Raw genomic sequence first — 17,043 nt, 5'->3', positions numbered from 1 at the left:
CTTCTTTTTACATTGTATTTTTCTTATATTATTTCCCAGAACCTCCAGTCTTCAAAGGTGATTACCCTTCCAACTGGATTGAGCCACTTGGTGGTAATGCAATCCTCAATTGTGAGGTAAAAGGAGACCCAGCCCCAACCATTCAATGGAGCAGAAAGGGGGTGGACATTGAAAGAAGTCACAGAATCCGGCAACTCGGCAATGGCTCCCTGGCCATCTATGGCACTGTAGTAAGTCACATTGGAATTAGTGATGTGCATTCAACTGCCCAAACCAACGATCTTCTATGGCAGAGTGTCGCAATGGGAAACGTTTCTCCTACATTCCTTTTCAAATCATAAAATAGGAATCGATGGATTTTTTTAGAAAACACTGAAACAATGCTTACAATAGACATTTTAATCATTTTTAAATTAATAAGGTAATAAGATAATATCATTACTTCATTCTCAGTCATTGATCTTCATTATTATTTAGCATTGGGAGATAACTTCCTCTAATCTGTTTAGAACATGGGAATTGAAGAATTACAACACTTACAAATAAATTATAGGGCAGATTTCATCACTAATCCCATAATTATAGTAAACTTACCCCCAAAACTTCAGTTATTCGAATAATAGTTCCTGAAGTTATTTTCATTTCAGGGCCAACTGAATGACAAATCATGTATAAACATTTCTCAACTACAATATATATGACTAATTTATTTGTTGTTATTGGGTGAAACATTTTAGGCTCTTCTATAGCTTAATTAATGAAAAAATAAACAGTTAATAAAATATACTCTTGAATCACCTAATCCAGTCTTACTTTCCTTGGTTCCACTTCCCCGTTTTGAGATGGTTTCTACCTTCAATTGGTATAACAATAGCTCGCTAGACTCCTTATTACCACTTCTTCCCTTTTTTTCCCACATAAATACTACCATTTCTAAAGTTTTTGGTACTTCTAAAATCCATGTCAATGCTAATATTGAAATTTTGCTGTATAATTTCAACTCCTAAGTATGTATTTCCAACCCCAAACCTCTTCCAACTTTCATTACTAGCTGCCTATTAGAAATTTCTATTTAGATAACACATGGAAACCTTGAATTAAACATTTAATTTAGTATCTATCTTTCCTCTTTCACGCTCCTACAAATTACTTCTCTGCTATTGATTTCCTACTTAATGAGACCAGAATTCTACTGTTTATTAGACCTCGAGAGAAATCTGTGATTCTAATTACTTAACAAATTTAAACTCATCTAGTATTTATTTTCTATACCATATATGTATAAATGTGTGACCTTCTATGACTTATTACTATAAGTAATTTAATTTTTTTTCTTATATTTCAAGCTTTATTAAAAAAATGTTTTTAAATAATCTCCATTTGAAAAGACTCAATATTTGTTTTGTTAATTTTCATGCTTGTTAAGTATCCTATCCATAATAAGACTGGCATTGGTATGTTTCTTTAGTAGGAAGTTCCTGATTAGCTATTATAAAAGAATGTTACTTTTGCTTTGGTTTTCTACCAGTTATTACTTCCAAAGAGGGATGATAGGTTGTTTTTAAATTTTTCATCTGGGAATTTTTTTTCTTTCTATACTTATCTATTTCAATTAAATGCTAAACAACATTCTAATCAGCGGAGAAAAGATGGAAGTTGTCAAGGACTTCATTCTTCTTGGATCAACTATCAACAGTCATGGAAGCAGCAGTCAAGAAATCAAACGACGTATTGCATTAGGCAAATCTGCTGCACAAGACCTTTTTAAAGTGTTGAAGAGCAAAGATGTCAGCTTGAGGATTAAGATGTGCCTGACCCAAGCCATGGTATTTTCAATAACCTCATATGCATGGGAAAGCTGGACAGTGAATAAAGAGGACTGTAGAAGAATTGATGTTTTTGAGTTATGGTGTTGGAGGAGATTATTGAAAGTGCCATGGGCTGCCAAAAGAACAAACAGAACTGTGTTGGAAGAAGTGCAGCCAGAGTGCTCCTTGGAGACCAGGATGGCCAAACTTCGTCTCTCATAGTTCAGACATATGGTCAGGAGGGACCAGTCACTGGAAAGGGAGGGACATCATGTTTGGTCAGGTGGAGGGTCAGAGAAAAAGAGGAAGACACCCAGCGAGATGGATTGTCAGGGTGGCAGCATCAAAGGGCTCAAGCTTGGCAACAATTGTGAGGGTGGTCCAGGACCGGGCAGTGTTTAATTCTGTTGTGCATAGGGTCGCTATTGTTGGTACCAACTTGATAGCACCCAACAACAACAATTAAATGCTTTCTCAGAAATGAAGTTTTATATAAACTCACATCATGATAAAGGATGAATTTTCATGCTCCACAGACCCATATTTTCATAAAACACTTCTTATTTCCATAGAATGATGATGCCGGTGATTATACATGTGTAGCTACCAACGAGGCTGGGGTGGTGGAGCGCAGCATGAGTCTGACTCTGCAAAGTAAGGCATTTAATTAACTCTAATTAAACACTTGATTTAAGAACTGTTGCCTAATAAAGAATGTTCATTTTTCTTAACTTTATAGCAAGTGCATTAATGGTAGCTTTCAGAGTATGTCTAATTTTATTTTCTGCTGCAGATAGAGCAGTTATCACGGAGTATAAAATGGGTTCACTTGCACACAGATATTTCCCTCTATTTTATCTAATATGTGCAGCCCAAAATTGTAGTTGCTTGGTGGCAAATCATTTTTGAGAACCTATAAATCGGGCTGTGAACCTCAAGGTCAGCAGTTCGAAACTACCACCTGTTCCGAGGGAGAAAGAGGAGGCTTTTTGCTCCCATAAAGATTTACAGCATCGGAAACTCTGTGCAGGGTCGCTCTGAGTCTGAACTGACTGCACGACACATAACCATCACCACCATCAGTGGATCAAGGAGCTCTGGTAGCATAGTGGTTACGAATCGGGCTGCTAACCTCAAGGTTGGCAGTTCGAAACTACCAGCTGTTCCGTGGGAGAAAGATGAGGCTTTCTGCTCCCATAAAGACTTACAGCCTCGGAAACCCTGTGTAGGGTCACTCTGAGTTGGAACCGATTCCATGGTACTTAACAACAACAACCATCAGTGGATTACTCTTCTTGTAGCTTACTATAGTTCTTGCAACACACTTAAAAAGATATTATTTTATGCCATCTTAAAAATATTTATTACAAATAAAACTAATGTAAATAGGTTCAAAAGTGATCCAGGTCATTGCTATCAAGTTTCTATGAATTAACTTGGTGGCCTGAATGGAATCCTCATGCTCATTGTGAAACCCCTCTGTAAAAGTCATAGAAAAAACAGAACTTTTATACTTAAAAAAACGTAAACAACTTCCAACAGTCCAGGCAATGGCCTGCAGTGATGGATTGAGATTGTAAGCAAACCAAGTTATGATATGAATGTTTGTTGTTCTTCAGTGCCATTGGGTAGGTTCTGACTCATATGTTCTTAAGTGCCATTGAGTCATATCCAACTCACAGTGACCCTGTAGAGGGTTTCTGAGGGTGACTCGTGGGTTTGAACTGCCACCTTTTGATTGTTTCAAGGTGAGGCTGATGGGTTCGAACTACTGACTTTGCGGTTAGCACGGTCAAGTGCTTATCCTACAGTGCCACACCAAGACTCTTATTCTGTGAATAGGATCAGGACTTAATGAGATAAATGTATGTTTGCTTTATTCACTGTTAAAAGATGCTTATATTTAGTAATACTTTTTAAAAATAATATATTATTGTGTTTTGAGGGGAGGTTTGCACAGGAGTTTAATTTACTATTCAACAATCTTTTTACAGTTGTTCAGTGACATTCTTCACAGTGCATGAACAGTTTCCCGATTTCCTTTCTGGCTCTTCCATTAATCTAGTTTCCCTGGTCCTTTATATTCTCATCTTATTTTTAAGTAATTGTTGACTGATCTCATATAGGTGATTTTTTTAAAGGAGTACTGTACTGACAGGTGACATTCATTATTTTTTAAGCCAATTGTTTTCTAAATATAAGGTGAATTTATGGATTAGTTTTAGTTCGGGTGTGAAGAATATTCCAATGCAATAGTCTTGAGGAGTCTTATAGTCTCAATCAGTCCATCACTGTTGTTGTTGTTAAGTGCCATCAAGTAATTTTCAACTCATAGGGACCCTGTATAGGGTTTCTAAGGAACAGCTAGTGAGTTTGACCTGCCGACTTAGTGGTTCAAACTGACCTTGTGGTTCAGTGATTATCCTACAGTGCCACACCAGTTCAGTAGGTCTGGTATTTTGTTGTTGCTGTTGTTTTAAGCAATTGGAGGTTCTGTTCCACATTTTTCTTCCATTCTCCCAGGGTTCATCTTTTGTGGCCCTGATTGGATAGTTGGTAGTGGTAGCTGGACACCATCTAGTTTTATTCCATGAGACTTTTAATAACTAATAGACATTTAATTTAATGGATATATGAGAAAGTGTTTTATTGAAGTACATATCTATCAAATAACAACCTGTGGAGTGTTATTAGGGGGGAAAGTGGGATTCCATGATCTGAAAAGCCTAAAAAGATGGATTAAACAAAGTTCATCATTTATTAAAATGCTATGCTAGTAGATGTTCTGGTTTGGTGCTGTGGGTTAATGGACTGTACTGTACTGCAAAGTTGGTTTGAACCACAAGGTCGTTGGTTCAAATTCACCAGCTGCTCCTAGAAAACAACTATGGGCTGGACCTGACCCAAAGGCACTTAACAACAACTACAACTATGGTAGTAAGGATCCCTGATAGTGTAATGATTGTATGTTGGGCTGCTAATTCCAAGGTTAGCAGTTCAAATTCACTGGCAGAAAGATTAGGCTGTCTGCTATAGGGAAGATTTACAGCCTCGGAAACTCTTTACAGGGTCACTATGAGTTGGAACCAACTCCACAGCACATTACTACACTACTACCATGCTAGTAGCAGTTGTTGTTAAGTGTCATCAAGTCCGTTCCAACTCATGAACACCCCATATAGTGTTTTTGAGGAGCGGCGAGTAGATTTGAACCACCAACCTTTTGGTTCAAACTGACCTTGCAGTCCAGTGCTTATCTGGTTGCACTACACTAGGACTTCATTTTGTGAACAGGATTGGGATTTGATAAGATAATTATTCACTGTTTATATATTTAGCCTAATAGTAGTTATATGCTTGAGTCAGTACCGACAAGTCATTTCTGACTCAAAATGACACTTTATAGAGATTTTAAGGAGCCTGGTGGGCTAAAACCATTGACCTTGGGGTTAGCAGTCCAGTACTTATCCTACAGCACTATACCACAACTCCATTTTCCACTATAGATCCTGTTAACCTCTCCTTTTATCTTGAGACCCCTTGTTTGACTGGCAGAATACCATTTTTTCTTATTTTCTTTCTACCTCAGAGATGAAATCTTAATGTCATATGTAAATTTGTCTTTAATCAGCCCCTTACCTATTGATGTTATGTTCTAGTAGTTCCTTTCTTTGCTTCTCGTCCTCTCATTTCAGTCTCTGGTCTGAAGCAATATTATCTACCCATGAAAGACTCACAAATCTACATTTCGAGCCCATATATCTAGTCTGAGTTCCAGACATGAATATCTATCTGCTTTCTAAACATCTCTACATGAATGTCCTCAGATACTTCAAACTCAACCATCCAAATGGACACACATCATCATTCCTCACTCTTCCCCTAAAATTGTTCTTTTTCTTGAATCTTTCCAACCAACACTATATTGTCCAAATCAAAACCAATTGTTGTTAAGTGCTGTAGAGTCGATTCTGACCCATAGCGATCTTATACAGTGTTTGTATCACACACAAAACAAAACAAATATATTTCTGGAGGCCAGGAGTCCAAAATCAAGGCATTGGCATGATTAATTCCTTTAGGGAGCTCTAAAGAGAAATCTGCTCCATGCTTTCCTCCTCACATCTGATGTTGTTTGTGTTAAGCACCATCGAGTCAGTTCTGACTCACAGAAACCCTGTATAGGATTTCCAAGGAGTAGCTAGCTGTTACGTTTGAACCACTGACATTATGGTTCAAACCAACCTTGCAGTCCAGTGCTTTATCCTACAGCACCACACTAGGACTCCAAAGAAACTATAGTGATTGTGTTATACATGATAAAATGTTACTACAAACCCACAAAAACTAAATAACATTTTTGTGCTTCTTTTAATAGGTCCTCCTACTATCATTCTTGAACCAGTGGAAACTGTTATCAATGCCGGTGGCAAAATCATATTGAATTGTCAGGCAATTGGAGAGCCTAGTCCAACTATTTCGTGGTCCCGTCAAGGGCGGTTTATCCACTGGGATGACCGAATTAATGTGTTGTCCAACAATTCTTTATATATTGCTGCTGCTCACAAAGATGATACCTCTGAATATGAATGTGTTGCTCGAAACTTGATGGGTTCTGTTCTTGTCAGGGTACCTATCATTGTACAGGGTAAGTGGATCAAGGACATATTCATATTGTACAACATATGGAATGCCCAAATTATAAGACTTTTAAAGCCTCTTAGTCCAAATCTCCTTTATCCTTAAGATAACACTACATTATGGGGACAGGAAAGAATCACATTACAATTTACAGACTAAAACAATCCATATTGGAGCTTTGAAATGCCAAATTAATCAGTTAAAATCCCAAACTATTTTTTTTTATTAAAAAGTAAATCAAATGTATCCTGAGACCAATGCCTATATTTCTCTTTAAAGAATGATTTCTCTCTAAAAGATATCCAATATATTAATTTCTTGTTCTCTAATACTTACAGCAGCCATGTTCATGTGAGTCAAGGTTAGGACTGGAAAGAAATTCTAGTCAACTGTTGGGAAGTTTTTTCTTGCTATTAGTAATTTGACAGTAAAGGAGAGCTGCAATTTCTCAGTAATTACAGATTCAGCTCTAGGCCCTGTGCTTATCTTCAATAAACTGAGATTTATAATTTTTATCTATAAAAACTGAGACAAAAGGCAATATTTTATTTGCAGTTCATGGTGGGTTTTCCCAATGGTCTACATGGCGATCCTGCAGTGTTACCTGTGGTAAAGGTATCCAAAAGAGGAGTCGTCTGTGCAACAACCCCCTTCCAGCCAATGGTGGGAAGCCTTGCCAAGGTTCAGATTCGGAAATGCAAAACTGTCTAAATAAACCATGCCCAGGTATGTCTCTTTATTCAACTAATAAGTATGTGTTTAATAGACATTTGTTTCTTGTTCCTAACTTGCCTTAGTATTATACTTTAAATCAAAATATATCTGATGGGGTAATTCATTATTCATCTTTGAATAGTGGATGGCAGTTGGTCAGAATGGAGTTCTTGGGAAGAATGCACAAGGAGCTGTGGACGTGGCAACCGCACCAGGACTAGAACTTGCAATAATCCATCAGTGCAACATGGTGGACGGCCATGTGAAGGGAATGCTGTGGAAATAATCATGTGCAATATTAGGCCTTGCCCAGGTGGGTGTCTTCCAATAATATGAGATCTTCAAAAATGTTATCATTTTAAGTCCTCTAAGTAAAGGTTTCAAATACCTTTACTTTTTGTTATAAAAAGACAATGCAACATCTACCCTTGAATATATTCATTTTTTGTGTGTTCTTAGCTGTACCTTGTGGATAAACTTGTAGAAATATGGCATTAATCATTGTTAAGTAAAATAAATTATTTTGCTAAACATGATACATGCTCCAAACTTTGGTATGTTTTTTTCACCCATGTAGAGAAAACGTAAGTAATTGTCATCAACCTTTCTAAATACAGACTTTGTTGTTAGCTGCCATTGAGTTGGCCCCACCTCATGGTGGTCCTGTACATAATGGAATGAAAAGCTGCCTGGTCCTCTGCCATCCCCATGATCTGTTGCAGATCAGATCATTGTGTGATTCCCCATAGGGTTCTCATTAGATGATTTTTGGAAGTAGATCAGTAGTTTGTCGTAGTCTGAAAGTTCTGCTGAAACATACTCAGCATCATATCCACACTCAAGCCTCCAATGACAGACAGATGGGAGCTGTGCATGAAGTGCAATGGGTAGAAATTAAACCCACATCTCTTGTCTGGAAGACCAGAATTCTATCACTGAAGCAGCTCTACCTTGGTAACATAAACCAGCCATTTTAGGGGGGATAGTATGGTGTTGTGGGTTAATGCACTGAACTCAAGGTCACTTTGAACTGCAGGATTGGCAGTTCAAGCTTCCCAGCCACTCAGAAACCCTATACAGGATCACTATGAGTCAGTACCAACTCAATGGCATCTAATAACAGCAACAACAAAGAGATTGAGGACTTTCCCAGAAATATACAACAGGTGAGGGATAAAATAATATGGCTAGCTGAAAGGTTGGCCATTCAAACCCACTCAGAGGTGGTTTGAAAGTAAATCAGTCTGCTTACAAAAGATCACAGCTTTGAAAACCCTATGGAGTAGTTCTCCTCTGTCACATGATGTCCAGGAGTCAAAATCAACTTCACAGAAATCAGTGATGATTCACTAAATGCCTATTGTATACTAGAAACTCTGATGTTGTTCTTGTTAAGTGCCATAGAGTCAACTGCAACCCATAGCAACCCCATGCGATAGAGTAGAATGGCCCCATGGGGTTTTCTTGGTTGTAATCTTTACAGAAGCAGGTCTTTCTCTTGTGGAGCCACTGACTGAGTTTGGATTGCCAACTGTTTACTTGGCAACTGAGTGTTTAACCATTTGCACCACCAGAGCTCCATGCTAGATACTTTATACACATGTTCTTATTGACTTTTAGATGAAAGTGACTGCAGTGTAACTAAACTTAAGTTGAAAATTGTGTCTTTGGGTATGATTGGATCCAAGGATTGGATTCAGGTATGGCTGAATCCAAGTTTTTACTAGCGTGTTTTATATCTTTCATCTCTGATTTCCTTTCTTTCACAACATTTATTTTGCAATAAACTCTCCATGTGGTAGAAAGTATCATTGTTGTCAACCACAAGCTCACAGAGGAATCCTGGTATGGCACTGTACAATAAACATTGAACTGCTAACCAAAAGTCAGCAATGCAAGCCCACCAACCACACCTTGGAAATCCTATACAGAGTCACTATGAGTTGGAACTGATTCAACAATAAAAACATCAGGCTTACAGGGGCTTTATAGTCTGAGGCTTCAGAGTGAAAAGGAAATTCTCTCTTAATATTCATCTCAGACCCTAAGAAAGAATTCCACTTGGCTCTGCTTCTCTTCAAGCGAAGTGTGTTTTGATATCCAACTGAGACTGCTTGCCTACTTTGCGGCAACAGTGACAGGATTCCTTGTTTGGCAGCACAAACAGCAGAATTGTGAAATAGTAGAGGAACTGTTTGTTTATTCATTCATCCAACAAATATTTATCACGCACCTATTTTGTCTCAGAGACAATTTTTCTAAGTGCTGAAACAATAAAGATATACAAAACAGACAATATTTTCCAGATATTGATAAACAGGCTGGAATTTTTATCAACGAGTTGAAGTTATGGAGCCCAACTGGGAGAGACAAGTTAGCTGGAATTGTCAAAAAAGAATGGATGTAGACAGACCAAAAAGTCTGCTGCATTGGGTATTCAGAAAACAAATGTAAAGCAATTCACTGAGATTACATACTTAGTAAAAAGTAAATCAGGATTTTGAACCCAGTGTGATTTGATTTTCATACCTATTCTCGTGGGTCCTGGGTATCCTGATTTACAGTTCAGAACTTCCATTATATGAGAAAACAAACCAACAAAATACTGTCATGAAATCTTGAAGAAAATAAAAGTCCGGTTTGTTGTAGTCATGAGAAATTAAAAACTTTAATAGCATAATATTTGAGAGTAAAATGAGCCAGAAATACCTGATTAGAGCAAGTTTTGTACAAATGTAATGAAAATCTAAAGGATACTTGTAAATGTTCTAAAATAAATCAGCTTGTATTCCTTTTCAGGTTCAGTAAATAATGGCTTACTATTGATTTGCTTGCTGACTGCCATTTTGCTTACTATTTTCTTGATTTACTATCTAACTGGCTTTCTTTTGTTATGCCCCTAAGCAATAAAAGTGATTGCATTTAGCCATGTTTTTGATTTAATGTCACTGGTGTTAGGGAACTAATCAATGAAAGTAGCTGTGCATATCTCTTCCAAACTAAAAATTTGGTTATATTTTATTGGCAGTTAGATATCCACCATACTGGGATTATTTACACCAGTGAAATTAGCAAATGCTATCTGGTATGGCACTGTAGGATCAGCACTGGACTTTGAACCACAATGTTGGCAGTTCATACTCACCAGCTGTTTTTCAGAACCCTTATTTAGGGTTGCTATGAGTCAGAACTGACTCAACAGCACTTAACAACAACAACAGAACAGAGGATTATTCCCCCAAGCTGATTGTTAACCATTTATCAGCACAGCATATGAAGTGCACAGATAGCTGAAGATAGACATTCTCAATCAAGGGACTGTCAGAGTCTTAGAAGCAAAAGAGATTTTCTTTTAGTGCTAATTTATTTTTATAATGTCAATCCTATAGAATTGTTGCAAGAATAATGCACCATGTTGTGTATTTCCTAAAACATGAACTTTCTCTTACATAAACCCAGTGTTGTTGTTATTGTTGTTGTTGTCGGTTTTGACTCATAGCAACCTCAAGGACAACAGAGCAAAACACTGCTGGTCCTATTCCATCCTCACAGTTGTTATGCTTGAGCCCTCATCATTGCTGCTGCCACTGTGTTAATCCATCTTGTTGGGCTTCTTCCTCTTTTTCTCTGACCCACCACTTTACCAAACATGTTGTCCTTCTCCAGGGACTGGTCCCTTCTGATAATATGTCTGAAGTATGAGAGACGATGTCCAGCCATTCTGGCATCCAAGGGGCATTCAGGCTGTACCTCTTCCGATTTGTTTGTTTTTCTAGCAGTCCATGATACTTTTAATATTCTTCTCCATCATCATAACTCTAATACATCAATTTTTTGGTGGTCTTCCTTATTCACTGTCCAGTTTTCACATGCATATGAGACAATTGAAAATACAATGGGTTGGGTCAGGTCCACTTTAGTACTCAAACTGATATCTTTGCTCTTGAACCCTTTAAAGAAGTCTTGTGTAGCAGATTTGCCCAGTGCAATATGTTTGATTTCTTGATTGCTGATTCCATGAGTAATGATAGTGGATCCAAGCAAAATGAAGCATTTGATAACACAGTACAGTTACCAAAATTGGAAATTTTAACACTGGAATAATATTATTATCTAATTCACTTGTCTAATAGAGTCCCTGAGTGGCACAGATGCTTGCAAAAGTTTGGCAGTTCAAGCCCACTCACAGGATTCTTTGAAGACAGACTTTCCTATCTGCTTCCAAAGACTCAGCATCTTGAAACCCTTGTGGAACAGTTATTGTTTGCACACACGTCTCTTCATTAATTGGAATTAACTTGATGGCAATTAACAACAACACCTACCTATAATCTACCAAGTTCTGGTGTGTCACTGTAGGATAAATACTGGACTGCTAACCAAAATGTCTGTGGGTCAAACCTACCAACTGCTCCTTGGAAACCCTATATAGGGTCACCATGATTCAGAACCGACTCAAAGGCACTTAACAGAACATAATCTAATACTATTATCTAGCCCACAGGCTATATTCACATTTTGTCATTTGTCCCTGTAATATCCTTTATAACTTCTGTTTGTTTGTTTTGCCAAACACATTTCATTTATTTGTCTTATCTCTTTTGTCTTTTCTGGAACAGTTTCTCAATATTAATTTTTATTACCTTGACATTTTTGTAATGCATAAATCAACCATTTTGTAGAATCATCTTCAGTTTGGGTTAATTTGATATTTCCTCTTGATTGGAATTAGGATTTGCATTTTGGCAGGAAACCCACATAAATGATTTTGTGCATTATATCAGAAGGTTGTCGTTGTTAAGTGCCGTCAAATTGGTTCCTACTCATAGCAACCCTGTATCGAATTTCCAAAGCTGTAAATCTTTGCTGGGGCAGAAAACCTCCTGTTTCTCTTATGGAGCACATGGTGGGCTCAATCTACTGACCTTGTGGTTTCCAATCCAGTGCTTATCCTACAGAGCCACCATGCTCCTAGTTCAGAAGGTACATAGTCTCAATTTTTCCCATATTGGTGATTCCAAGTTTGATTTAAGGTGATTTCTGGGTTTTTTTGCTTTCATAATTAGTAAGTATTTTGTAGGGATATTTTGAGACAATACAAGTATAAACATCATGTTTCTCACTGAACTTTCATCCACTAGTTTTAGCGTCTATAGTTTTGCTTGAATCAGTTAGAACTGTGGTCTTTACAGGAATTATGTTCTTATGTCATAATCTTTTATACATTTTATTTTAATGAAGAGCATTTCTCTTTCCTGTTTCTCTATATTTTGATTTATGTCAAAAAGCACAGGTATTATTCCATTTGCTTATAATTCACTACTATCACTTGTTATTCTGATATTCAAGTTGTTTCAGGTTTGGTTAATGGAGGTCCCTTTATACCAGCTCCAGTGCCTTTTTGATGTGTCCTCATGATTCTTTGAGCACTTCTTTACTCTCTAATGCAAATAGTTATTTCAAACACATCTCGTGCTTTCCCTGCCATCTACTTGGTTCCAAGTCATTGTTACCCAATGTAAAACAGAGTGAAACACTGCCTGGACCTTACTCATAATTGTTGTTATGTTTGAGCCCATTGTTGCAGCCACTGTGTTAATCCAAGTTGCTGAGGGTTTTCCTCAACTATACTAACCATGATGACCTTCTCCAAGGGTGGTCCTCCCAATAACGTATCCAAAGCACAAGAAGTGAAGTCTTGTCATACTCACTTATAAGGAGCATTCTGGCTGTACTTCTTTCAAGACAGATTTGCTTGTTCTTCTGGAAAGTCCATGGTACTTCCAATATTCTTTGCTAAAACCATAATTCAAATGCAGCAATTCTTCCATTATCATTCTTATTCATTGTCCAAGTTTCACATGCATATGAGGCAACTGAAAATACTATGACTTGGGTCAAGAGCTCTTTAGTCATCAAAGTAACATCTTTATCTTTTGCTGAAGATTTAACCAATATAATACATCATTTGATCCATAAACTCGAACATTATTTGTGGATCCAAGTAAAATGAAATTCTTGACAACTTCAATCTTTAGTATAGAATATGCCGATTGCCATTGAGTTGATTCTGACACATAGCAGTCCTGTATAGGGTTTCCAAGACTGTAAATCATTATGGGAGCAGAAAGCCTCAGGTTTCTTCCATGTAGGAGCTGTTAGGTTTGAACTGCTGACCTTGGGTTTGAAGTGCTTATCTTACAACATCACCTTTTAGTATCAAATACAACTTAAAAAATAAGATCTGTGACTTAGACTCCAGCGGACAGAGTAAGGATATTTTATGTATGTGTATGAATATATATTTATATTTGGTCTCTGGGTGGTGCAAACTATGAACTTAAAAGTTGGTCGTTGGAACCCAGAGGTGCCAGAAAACTTGGTAGTTTACTTCAGTAAGGATTATAGTCAAGAAGGCTTATGAAGCAGCTCTACTTTGTAACACAAGGAGCTCTGGTAGCATAGTAGTAATGAGTTGGGCTGCAAACCTCAAGGTCAGCAGTTCAAACATCCAGCTGTTCCACAGGAGAAAAATGTGGCTTTCTGCTCCTGAAAAGATTTGCAGCCTCGGAAACCCTATACAGGGTTGCCATGAGTCAGAACCCACTATGCAGCACATAACCACCACCCAGCACTCTGTAACACATCAGGTCACCATGAACTGGAATCAACCTGACAGCAATGGGTTTGTTTTTTGTTTGTTTTGTTTTTGCTTTTGTGAGCAGTGCAAATGGTTAACAAGCTTAGTTACTAACTGAAAAATTCAAGTCCACACAGATGTGCCTCTGAAAAAAGGACTGGTGATTTACTTCTGAAAAATCTGTTAAAGAGTGATGGGAAAATTGAAATAGACAATGGTGACAGTTGTGCAACTTAATGATTACAATGAATGTTATTAAATTGTACATGTTAGAATTTGAAATGGCCAATGTTTTGTTATGAAGGTGAGTCAAAACTTATCCACACTCTGGCTGTAGAATTTATTTTAACCAACTTTTATAAAAAACAGATACCTCAGTTTCCAACATAATCTACTTGTTTTATAATATTCTTTGTTCATCTCAACAAGCTTTTTTATTCCTTGAGTAAAAAATGTTTTAGGTTGAGCTGTGACCAACAGATGCACTGCTGTCTTCATGTCTTCTCAGAGGTGAACCTTCATCCTTGAAAGGCTGCTTTCAGGGGACCAAGCAAGTGACAGTCCGATGGAGCAAAATCAGGACTATAGGGAGGATGGTTTAACACATCAAAATGAAGTTTTTGCAGAGTGTCTACAGTGTAGGCAGAGGTGTGGGGATGTACACTGTCATGCAAGATCCTAAAGCCCTTGGATAGCAGTCATCTGCAGTTAATCAGAAGTTTAGGCTTCAGCTCTTGCATGAGCATTTCACAGTAAGGAGTGCTGTTGATTGTTGAACCTTTTTTCTTGACAGTGTTCCAATAGTGGCCCTTGAGAATCCCAGAAAACTGTAAGCACCAATTTTCTAGCTGATGATTGACTTTTAGACTTTTCCTTGATTGGTGGTTGAGGATATTTCCATTCCATACTCTGACATTTAGTCTCAGACTTGTAATGGTGAATCCATGTCTCATTACCAGTAGTGATTTTTTTTAAGAAACTTTTACCTTTCTTTGAGTATTGGTTCAATTTTTTTTGCAGATGCCCAAACACTTCTGTTTATGCTTTTCTGTGAGTTGTTTCAGTATCCATCTTGCAAAACACTTTTCAAAACTCAAATCTGTCATGTATTATTTCATAGGCAGATCCATGATTGATTTGCCATATAATCCATTGTCACTCATCTCTTTGGCAGAATCATTTTACGTACATTCTAAATATTGTCATCAGCTGTTGATGTGGACGGGCGTTTTAATATAACCAGAGTGCAGATAATTTTTGATTCGCCTCATAGGTACATATTTACTATACCCACACACAAAACTTCAGTCACTCAAAACTTTCTGCAATACAGATCTACTCTGACTCAAACGGGGTCAGAGTCAACTCAATGGCAACTCAATATTGAGGATTATGAGCATCGGCAATTTGAGTTAATTCAGAAGTAGGTTTGGGTAATGTTGTTGTTGTTAAGTGCTGTCGAGTTGATTTTGACCCACAGTGACCCTATAGGGTTTCCAAGAGCTGCTGGTGAGCTTGAACCACTGATGTTGCAGTCCAGATGATTTTGCAGTCTGACACATTAGCCCACAGCACCATAGCTGCCATATATGTAAAGGTTTTCATCCCTTAACTTTGTATTGTAAATTGGTTGAAGGTTTGCAGAGCAGATAGATCATCAGTTTTACATTCCACAAATCATACACTTCGTTTCATCTCATTGACTGCAGTCCTCTCAATGGAACGTCACTTATCCTACTTCTTCATGGCGTTTTTTGTTTCCACTTTGCCTTCTTTCCCAACCCTTTTGAACTTTGTCCTTGGGTAAATGCTGCCCTTTTGATCTATAGTGGTGAATCTTTCTATGATATATGTACCTCACTAGTATTGTTGTTCCCCCTATAGACTTATCTGTTTCCTGGCGGAAAATTAAGCCATGGGAGTGAGTTCCATTCCAGACCTGAAGAGTGAACAACAGTCATACTTTCAGAGTTTCACCAGTTTCTGTTTGACCATAAAGCCTGTTTTTTTTCATTGTTGTTGTTGTTTTATGATACTGAGTTTTGACATACATTTTCTCCCACTCTATCCAGGGCCTTCTCATGTGATAATTTTCAGGATAGTTGGTAGTGGTATAGCCAGGCACATCTAGTTCTTGCTTGTTTCAGGGTCATGGAGACTGAAGTTCATATGGTCCATTAATCCATTGGACTAATTGTTCCCAAGCATCTTCAATTTTCATCACTCTTCTTTCCTCCAGAAAGGGAGAGACCAATAGTTGCATCTTAGATAGCTGTTCCTAAACTTTTAAGACCCCAGTCACTACTCACCATAGTAGCTTGTAGAACATTGTCTTTGTGGATTATGTAATGAGGCTTTCATCTTTACCTTTTATATTTAACCAAATATATTTTTAGTACAACTTCTTGCTAGCTAAAATGGATTTGTGTGCTTATGTTTTTATGTATCTATTACGTAGTAGGATAGCTAGTAAACTCAATCAGAAATAAGTTCATTAAAAGAAAATCCAATCTATATTTTAAAATGTTATCTCATCAATAGTAATAATGTCATTACTTGGTTTAAGGTTTACTGTTATAGCATCTTATAGGTAGTGTTAAGAGCATTTTTTAAACAGGATCTTAGAGCCCCTATTTTAGTTCATGTCTTGGTTAAACCAGGTAACAAAGGAAAAAAAGCACACTTTGTGAACCCCATATCCAGAATATTTCCACAAAATAAAAATATGACCTGCTACTGACTTATACTTAAGAGAAAGCGTAGTGTTGATTCTTAGCATGCACCTGGTAGAAAACATAAGATTGTTCCAGTCTTGTGGTCAGATGTCGTAATATGTTAGTTACCCAAAGGTCTTAATATCACTCTTCGGAAACTGCTGGTCAGATTTTTCTGTTGTTTAGGAAGCAGGTAAGTGTGTTAGTCAGAAGTGCATTAACTTCATGAGCACTATGTAATGGCGAAAGTTTTCAAAGAGTTATAACTGTGCAAATCATCATGTTGTTAAAAGATCCAAGTACATATTCAAGTATAAAAACAAATTAGGCTTAAAGATGTGTTCTTGCAGTCTGGGGTCCAAGTTATTATTTTGATATATAAGTTAAAATATTGATATTGTCCATAGCTATCTTTAGAAGTCTTTACAACCTTGCTCCTAATTGCTTTACATTCTCCAGAACACAGACAAATCCTCAGTTAGAATTTAAGCACTCAGATTTTTTTCTACACATGCAAGTTTGACTA

The 17,043-nt window shown here is 37.3% G+C and overlaps 1 protein-coding gene across 1 annotated transcript in view; it reads left to right on the top strand.

Annotated features, from left to right (window-relative positions):
* HMCN1 (hemicentin 1) overlaps positions 1 to 17,043 on the top strand; it is a 665,929-nt gene that overhangs the window by 595,917 nt on the left and 52,969 nt on the right. The window contains exons 84-88 of the mRNA XM_006872707.1: positions 40 to 230; positions 2,381 to 2,462; positions 6,187 to 6,456; positions 7,005 to 7,175; positions 7,306 to 7,476. Coding sequence (XP_006872769.1) covers positions 40 to 230; positions 2,381 to 2,462; positions 6,187 to 6,456; positions 7,005 to 7,175; positions 7,306 to 7,476 — 885 coding nt within the window. The remainder of the gene's footprint in view (positions 1 to 39; positions 231 to 2,380; positions 2,463 to 6,186; positions 6,457 to 7,004; positions 7,176 to 7,305; positions 7,477 to 17,043) is intronic.

Source organism: Chrysochloris asiatica, unplaced genomic scaffold, assembly GCF_000296735.1.
Source record: "Chrysochloris asiatica unplaced genomic scaffold, ChrAsi1.0 scaffold00210, whole genome shotgun sequence".
Classification (NCBI taxonomy): domain Eukaryota; kingdom Metazoa; phylum Chordata; class Mammalia; order Afrosoricida; family Chrysochloridae; genus Chrysochloris; species Chrysochloris asiatica.
Note: the sequence above shows the minus strand (reverse complement) of the source record. Positions and strands in the feature narration are given on the sequence as shown.